This window comes from Quercus robur, chromosome 7 (assembly GCF_932294415.1).
Source record: "Quercus robur chromosome 7, dhQueRobu3.1, whole genome shotgun sequence".
In the NCBI taxonomy this organism is placed as follows: Eukaryota; Viridiplantae; Streptophyta; class Magnoliopsida; order Fagales; family Fagaceae; genus Quercus; species Quercus robur.
In genome coordinates, this window is record NC_065540.1 from 13,497,950 (window position 1) to 13,505,798 (window position 7,849).

The following is a 7,849-nucleotide window of genomic DNA, read 5'->3' on the forward strand; positions in this document are numbered from 1 at the left end:
ATCTTATTCACCCGTTGCATGAGTTATGCCACATGCGCATTGTTATAATATTTTCATAATTATTGAGTTAAAAAATTGTTGTTGATGCCCATTTGACATCATTTTATTGTATACTATTAACAATGTGAACTCATCACATCAACAGTAGTGAAAATATTTATGAAAAAAATGTACTCTAGACTCATTGTAAGTCACCGGCATAGTTTTGCCGTCTTGGCCTTCTTTCACTCCGTCTTGGTTTTCTTTCACTCAGTGTTTAAGAATGCGCACAATAATTAAAAACAAAAGAATAGAACACAAAATATGACAACGAGAGAGAGAGAGAGAGAGAGAGAGAGAGAGAGAGAGAGAGAGAGAGAGAGAGAGAGAGAGAGAGAGAGAGAGAGAGAGAGAGAGAGAGAGAGAGAGAGAGAGAGAGAGAGAGGGTTGTTTTGTTTCAATAGATAACCTCATGTAAAGATAATTTTCCGCATTTTTCAATTTTTGATAGGATCAGAAAAAATTAGTTAAAAGAAAACTATTTTTGGTTAACAAAAAAAAAGTATTGACATATTTTTTAGAGATTGCTTTCCATTAAATTTTTTGAAAAACAACTCTATCTCAAAGCAAACTAAATAAAAGAAGTTAAGAGATCGTTTTCTAACTCATTTAAGATTACTACCATATATATGAAAATGAGATAGTTTTATAGAAAATACTTTTTAAATAATGACTCATTTTCTAGAAAACATTAACATCGACTTAAAATGGAAGAAGAGTCAATGAATTGAGACTTCCCCTCCTATGACATATTGACATTGGGTGGTTTGGTTATGTTATGGTTTTAAATCTATTGTGCGTGTAACTTACTAATTATTAAAAAAAAAAAAAAAACAAAAAAACAAAGAATAATATACAACATTGGTAAATGCATCATCTGGGAAGCATCTGGGTCACACTATCAGAGCCTTGAGAGTTATATGAATGTTTAGAATTTACAAAAGGATTTACTGGTTGCTTTCTCTTTTCTGCCTGAGAAGACGATGATTCATCTGTACTAGCACCACCCAACTGTTTAGAGGAATGTCCCCTGTATATTCTTGGCTCTGTTAGTGCACTTTCATTTAGGTGAACCTCTTTGGAAAGCATCTCCACTACTTGCCTCATGGTTGGCCTTTGGTGAGCACTGCCTTGGGTACAAAACAAAGCGACCTTAATGAAGCGCAGCACCTCGCCCTCTGGATATGCTGTCAATTCAGGATCAACAATCTCCAGAAGTCTTTTTTCTTCTCTTAGTTTCCATGTCTGCAACAGGGTTCATATAAGCACATATTACAAAAATAGAACCAAGGATAATGAGAAGAGGAATGCTCAAATGGACTTTTGAGATGTTGTAGAAAGACAGTAGAGAACTTGAAGTCTTAGAAAAATAACTCAACCTAGCCTGCAACAAAAGTCATTTTTATTTCTTCTCCTACATCTTGCATTCACCAGGAAAAAAAGGGTAAATTACACCCCTTTAGGTTTATTGAAATGAAATTCTCCCTTCCTTGATGTTCTTATAAATGCAACACAACCCGTACTCGTTTGTACAAACCTCAAGGGAGGGAGTGACATTTCAACCATAATTTGGCCATAATTTTTTTTTTATTATATATATAAATGAAATATACCATTAGAAAAGTCAGGCATAAACTTACACATTTAAAGAAATATTATGGGGGACACGTCATTTCAATAAACCTCAAAGGAGGTTGGTGCAATTTATGAAATAATATAGTGGCATGATTCAAGATAACTAATAACAAAAGTTTAGAAAGATATACCCATTCAACCAGAACCATTAGCTCTTCCCCAAATGCTGACTTACTACTGCTTCTGCCACTAATTATTTCAAGCATAACCACCCCAAAACTATATACATCGGCCTTCTTCGTAAGTTGGCCTAAAAGCGCATACTCTGGGGCCAGATATCCACTGCAGATACATAGGGCTGTCAGTGAGGAAGCAGAAAAGATAACAAGAGACTGTAAGTTAGCATATCACTTCAAACACTCCTGCTCTCTTACTCTCTCTAAACAATCTCATGTCTGATGGGATCCTCTCAATCTATGACTATCAGAAGATGAGAAGATTTGGATCCATTCCACATATATATCCTGATTTCACTCTCCATTGCTTCCTCTCACTACTTGATTACATTCTTACCGGTTTGATTTTACCTTGCGACAAAATTTAGTTTTTCTTTTAAACAATTATTATTATAAATTGCACTATGAATTTTCCATGTTGACTTCAATACAAAATGAAATACCAGTGCCCTTTCCATGGTAGTACCTACATCAAAATGATGTATCACTTATGTAGCACTAGATTATACTACAAATGTAATAGCCCACTTTGTAATCTCATAAAAAAAAAATTGATATTTTCGAAATAGCAAATGACTACAAATATTTCCTCCATATATAACATAAAAACTTATAAATGATTTCTGCTAAATTTTTAGTTTATTTATTTACTTATTTTTGGCTAGATATAAATCAATTACCTAAACAGGATTGAACCCAACCTCATCCTCCACCATTTGTTTATGAGGGAAGGATATTTCATTTGCCCCAAAGGCAACTTAAGCACAGCTGAACTTAACAAAAAAATTGAATCTGAAGTTTGAATATGATTAATTCATTGGAAATTTCCCAAAAGCAAAACTCTCTAACAGGTTTCTAAATAAATAAATAGCCCAGGTAGCTCATAAGTAAAATGCAATGCAACACAGAATCGTGCTTACTCAGTTCCCGCCACTCGAGTACTAAGATGAGTGACATTGTCTGGAAAAAGCTTTGCCAGCCCAAAATCACCTATTTTAGGATCAAAGTTTCTGCCAAGAAGTATGTTGCTAGCCTTAATATCCCTGTGGACAACGTGTGGTTCGGCTTCCTCATGAAGAAACACAAGACCAGACGCAGTACCCAGGCATATAGCAGCTCTCATTGGCCAATCCAGAGCAACATGCTTGCTTTTTGAACCTGAAATAATATTCCTGGACATTAGCACACCATGATGAGAGACAAAACCTTACCATCAGAAATAAATCTTAAAGGATCAATTGGACAAATCCAGTAAGTTAATCAAGGTCTTTTACAAAAATAAAGAGATCAAACATTACAACAAGATTTAAAAAAAAAAAAAAAAGATTTTCAAATCCAATGATTTGGTTTAATTGATTTACTCTGTCCTTCCATCGCAATATCCACCCCAATCCACCTAACCTAAGTAATGCTTCACACAAGCATATAAGACAGCCAAACTATCAGAAAATGGTATTAGCTGAGAAGGACTCAACTGTTCAGGCTGACTAGTTACCTCACAATTTAACAATAGCATAATACACAGAATTCAAAAAAAATTTAAATTCATCCAACTGAAAAATTAATTGATTCCATATAAAACTCCAATAATCTGATTATTACCAAGCAAAGCACTTGCAAGACTATTGTTTTCCAGATATTCGTACACCAATATCCGATGATTTCCCTCAACACAGCAGCCAATGAATTCAACAAGGTTTGGATGTCTTATGTTTGATATCATATTAATCTCTGTCAGAAATTCATTGGTTCCTTGTTTAGACTCCGCAGAAAGACATTTGATTGCAACTTGAGTACCATCTTTGAAAACTCCCTACAATTTTTAATGGAAAGTTGTGTAAGAATCCATTATCCCCTTAGGGTGGGCGCGTAGAAATAGATGGGGTGCCACACTTGCAGATAAAGACAACTGCAACAAAGTTAAGCTAGTTAATCTCACCTTATAGACAACTCCATAACCACCTCCGCCTATTCTGTTTGTTGGATGGAAATTGCCTGTTGCTGATCTCAATAAGTTGTAAGAAAAGAGCCTTGCATTGTTCGTAGGAATCCCTAACAAAGCACAAAATAGAAAGCAGATACACATTAAATCTTGTTTTAATATTTAGTAAAAGAAAGAAGGATCAATACACAGGATGATTGTAACACATCCTCTCAAAATATAACATTCATAAATTTAAAATAGCAATGAAAACATGTTAGACCCTGTGGGTAGATTTCCATGGTATTCCAATATTAAATGAAAAGGCAAAGAAAATCAGTAAACAAATCTAAACATTTAAAAGAAAAGGGCAAAGAATGTCCAAAGAAAAGCGGCATATCTAGGCTTAAACTCCAAACCTAGCCTGACATGGTTTACATTGTATATTGAATGAAGAGTTGATAGTATGCTCAAAGAGTCAAATTGCAGACACATTAGAAATATGCTCAAAGAGTCAAATTGCAGACAAGTTAAAAATTGTGCAAGTAATTCGTTAATTTCCATTTTGCCCTTCTGGTTTGGCTATCAAAATTCAGGCTCACCTGCCCTGGCCATTGTTCATCCTACAAAATTAGCACAGAGCAAAGTGATTCAGGGTCAGAAGGTTTGTGATCCTAAAGGACTAGTAATCCATCTATAGGTTCATGAATTGAGAGCTCTAAAATTGAACAAGTATTCACTAAGAGAAAGAGAACAGAGAAATTGAAGGCCAGATACCCTTGACCTTTAATTCTAAGCCAATAGAGCTTTAATTATCAAGCTCACAAGGGAGTGAACCCAGCTAATATAACTAACAAGTAGAAACCTCTGTTAGTGTACCCCCCCCCTTTCACCTACATTTTCAAGTTCCCATCTTTGCCAGGATATTTTATCACTGTCTATGTTTTTCCCCTCCATTGCAACAGCTAGAATCAGTTTACTTGACTGTCACAATTCACAAACTCAACTACCAATAGAAAAAAAAAAAAGATTCCCAAAAGGGTTTAGGAATTCTGGAATTTGTAAGAGGCCATCAATTCAGCGCTTGAATCAATCCTAAATTGACAATTTAACCATCACATAAGTTTATTCTAGCATGTGCTGCAATGAGATGCTCCATCACAAACTTTGGCAGTGGCATTGCCCACCTAACCGAAAAGATACAAACTAGAAATCTACCAAAACCTTATGCATCAACTAGATAAGTAGCAGAGTCCAAATTTGAAATAGGATTACAAATTTAAAAGCAATTACTAAGGAAATAAGGTCTATGTTACTAAATCAATGAACTTATGAGGGGAATTCAACTACTGGGTTGTAATACAAAATTTACAATCTTCACAAGTTGAAGAAAAAAAATAGTTGTAATCATTGAAATGAATTTAGTAATATCCATTCTCTTACTGTTAAGAAAAAAAAAAAAAAAAAAGACATTTTCTTACCTGGCTGAATGGTATCATTGTCCCCTTTACAGCATCTGAAGGCACCAAAGAAACCACCTCTCATTGCTACAAACTTTGGAAGCTTTCAAACACCAAAATTCTTAACCATATATCTTCTTGTAATCCTAAACCATCACCCAAAAAAGGAAAAAGAAAAACGGGAAAGCTAATAAAAACAAAGGGCAACAAAGCAAACTCCTATTCCAGAAAAAATAAAAACCTGAACTTGGGAGTGAGTTCCAATTCCAATTTCCAAAAAGCCTGAACTACAAGGTGTTGAATTGCCTTGTGGGTCTACTAAATAACCTGCAGGTCAAGCAGTTTTTCAAACAGGAAAACTAAGGTGTTTAGTGAAGAAAAATCCCAGATGGGTGCTGTAGAAGTAAGTGGGAAGGGATGGAAGAATGGAGCTGTTGAATATCAAAATATTTTCAATCATGAATGAAGATTGAGGTTATGAATATTTTCTCAATGCGAATCATTTCGTACACTATTGGAAACGGGTCAAGGTGGCCAGCTAAAGAAAAGGAAGTGAAAACCATTGTTGACAATGACAATTTTTTAAAAACTTTTTTCTTCTAAAGCTGGCTTTTCTCATGTGAAGAAGAAAGATAGCTAAGATAGCCACACCTTGTTCACACATAAATAGGATCCTTATGATATGATCAGTGGGTTGGTATATGACTTTGTGACTTGTTCCTAGTACGTATAATCGGCTATTGAATTACAATCAGTCGTTTCTGTCAAATAGTAAGATAGTTCATAGTTGGGGTTGCCTCTACTCCTAATTGGTCCAATTGGTAGGCTAGTGTAGGCCACAAATAGGCCACAAAATTTTAGTGTCTTCTTTAATAGTTGTGCAATTGGTAGGCATTAAGTATGGCTCACAATAATTTTTACAAAAAGAAAAATTCTTGATCTAACGTATTGAAATTGATTTGTGTAAATAAAATTATGTCAATGCTAGAAAATACTTCACTTCAAAGTTCATTGATCATAACATTTGACATATAAGCATTTGTGAAAAAAAAAAAAAAAAAATTCTATTTGACATATAAGCATTTGTGAAAAAAAAAAAAAAAAAAATTCTATACATTACTTGTTGGTTAGTACAGAATCTACTATCAAGTTATGCTATTTTATGTGTTTCTACTTTCTAACATTACCATTATTAGAAAGGAATCAAGATGCAATAGTACTATTTATTCATATACAAATATACTAAATACAAAAGGAAAATATTCTCTATTGATCCTAGGACTTAAAAGATTATTTTTTTTAACAAAAATTAAATATAATTTTTGACTTTGAATAAAAACAAAATAATACTATTTAAGTCAACGAAATTGAGAAATGTTAATGATTTTTTTATAGAAGACAATTTAAATTTTTTAAGACTTTCCGACCAAAGAACACTGATGGCAATGTGTATTCGAAGTTGTCTTCTAAAAGTACGAATTATTGGTCTTGTTTGGTAAGTAAGTTCTAACACACATTTTTACATTTTAAACAATTTTATATATATTTCAACACACTTTTTCATCCACATATATATAAAAAACACTCAAACAATATTACTCAAACTCTTTTATCAAACGGGCATGCTTGTCTCTCACCTTAGATAGTTGGGGTTGCCTCCACTCTCCTCCAAAATAATTTTAAGTACTACAGTCTCTATAGGTATTTAGTACATTAAATTAAATGTAAAAAATAAAAACCAATAATTTTAAGTACTACAGTCTCTATAGGTGAGCCTAAATTAAATGTAAAAAATAAAAACCAATAATTTTAAGTACTACAGTCTCTATAGGTGAGCCACCTATAGAGACTGTAGTACTTAAAATTATTGGTTTTTATTTTTTACATTTAATTTAATGTACTAAATATTTAAACCATCTATACCATGTGAGACTTATTATTAAGGAGACTTCTTAAGTGTAATTGAAGCTCTGCAACCGCTGCCCTATTTCTAATCTTCGTACTTGCTATCTATCTGTACTTGCTTCTCTTCTTAATTGGATTTCTCTCTCAAATTCTAGAGAGTAGAGATAGTTTTGAGCAACCATTTTGCTTTGATTAATATTATCGGTACTTGTCAACAAATTATGTGGATAGGAAGAAAAAAAAAAGATTATTCTTGGTGCACATTTGGATGGATTTATTTTTATTATTAGTTTATTTAGTTTATTTTATTTTGAAGGTATTGTTTATTTTGTTTTATGTGTATAAATATAGCTACAGCTTAAAAAATGAGATACTTTAAAAATATATAATTTTTGTAAGAATAAAAATCAGCTCATCCAACACTTCTATAGATTCAATTAGAGTTTATAATTATAGCGTTCACATTTGTTTATTTTGGATGTTCCCCCAGATAAGTATTGAGAAGTCATGGAAAATACAACAACAATTCAAGTCAAGAGTAAAATCAAATTAGATCTTTCTTCTACGTACAATTCACAAGCATTCATGGTCATGATTCAAATTTCTAGAAATATTATATTGACAGTTATTTTATTTTTTTTTAGAACATATTGACAGTTATTTTGTTCATATGCATGACCATGAGCAAATTTCGTAAAGAACTTTACACACTA

General features: G+C 32.9%; 1 protein-coding gene across 2 annotated transcripts; it reads right to left on the bottom strand.

The window, feature by feature from the left end:
- Window positions 1–878: 878 nt before the first annotated feature.
- Window positions 879–5,914, bottom strand: LOC126692348 (putative serine/threonine-protein kinase). Of its 2 annotated transcripts, XM_050387929.1 has the most exons (7): window positions 5,473–5,914; window positions 5,253–5,377; window positions 3,790–3,902; window positions 3,453–3,663; window positions 2,771–3,008; window positions 1,806–1,956; window positions 879–1,284 (listed from the first exon to the last, which is right to left on the bottom strand). In XM_050387929.1, the coding sequence occupies exons 2-7, from the start codon at window positions 5,314–5,316 to the stop codon at window positions 913–915; spliced, it is 1,149 nt and encodes a 382-aa protein (XP_050243886.1). In that variant the 5' UTR covers window positions 5,317–5,377; window positions 5,473–5,914; the 3' UTR covers window positions 879–912. The 2 variants fall into 2 exon arrangements, with proteins under 2 accessions (XP_050243886.1, XP_050243885.1); XM_050387928.1 differs by having other exon boundaries at window positions 5,253–5,913.
- Between the last annotated feature and the right edge of the window lie 1,935 nt (window positions 5,915–7,849).

Coding starts and splice junctions, on each gene's coding strand:
- LOC126692348 (XM_050387929.1), bottom strand. CDS start 5,316: ATGAGAGGTGGTTTCTTTGGTGCCTTCAGATGCTGTAAAGGGGACAAT. Junction 1,957..2,770: donor ACTCGAGTGGCGGGAACTGA/GTAAGCACGATT, acceptor ATGTATCTGCAG/TGGATATCTGGCCCCAGAGT. Junction 1,285..1,805: donor TAATGGTTCTGGTTGAATGG/GTATATCTTTCT, acceptor ACCCTGTTGCAG/ACATGGAAACTAAGAGAAGA.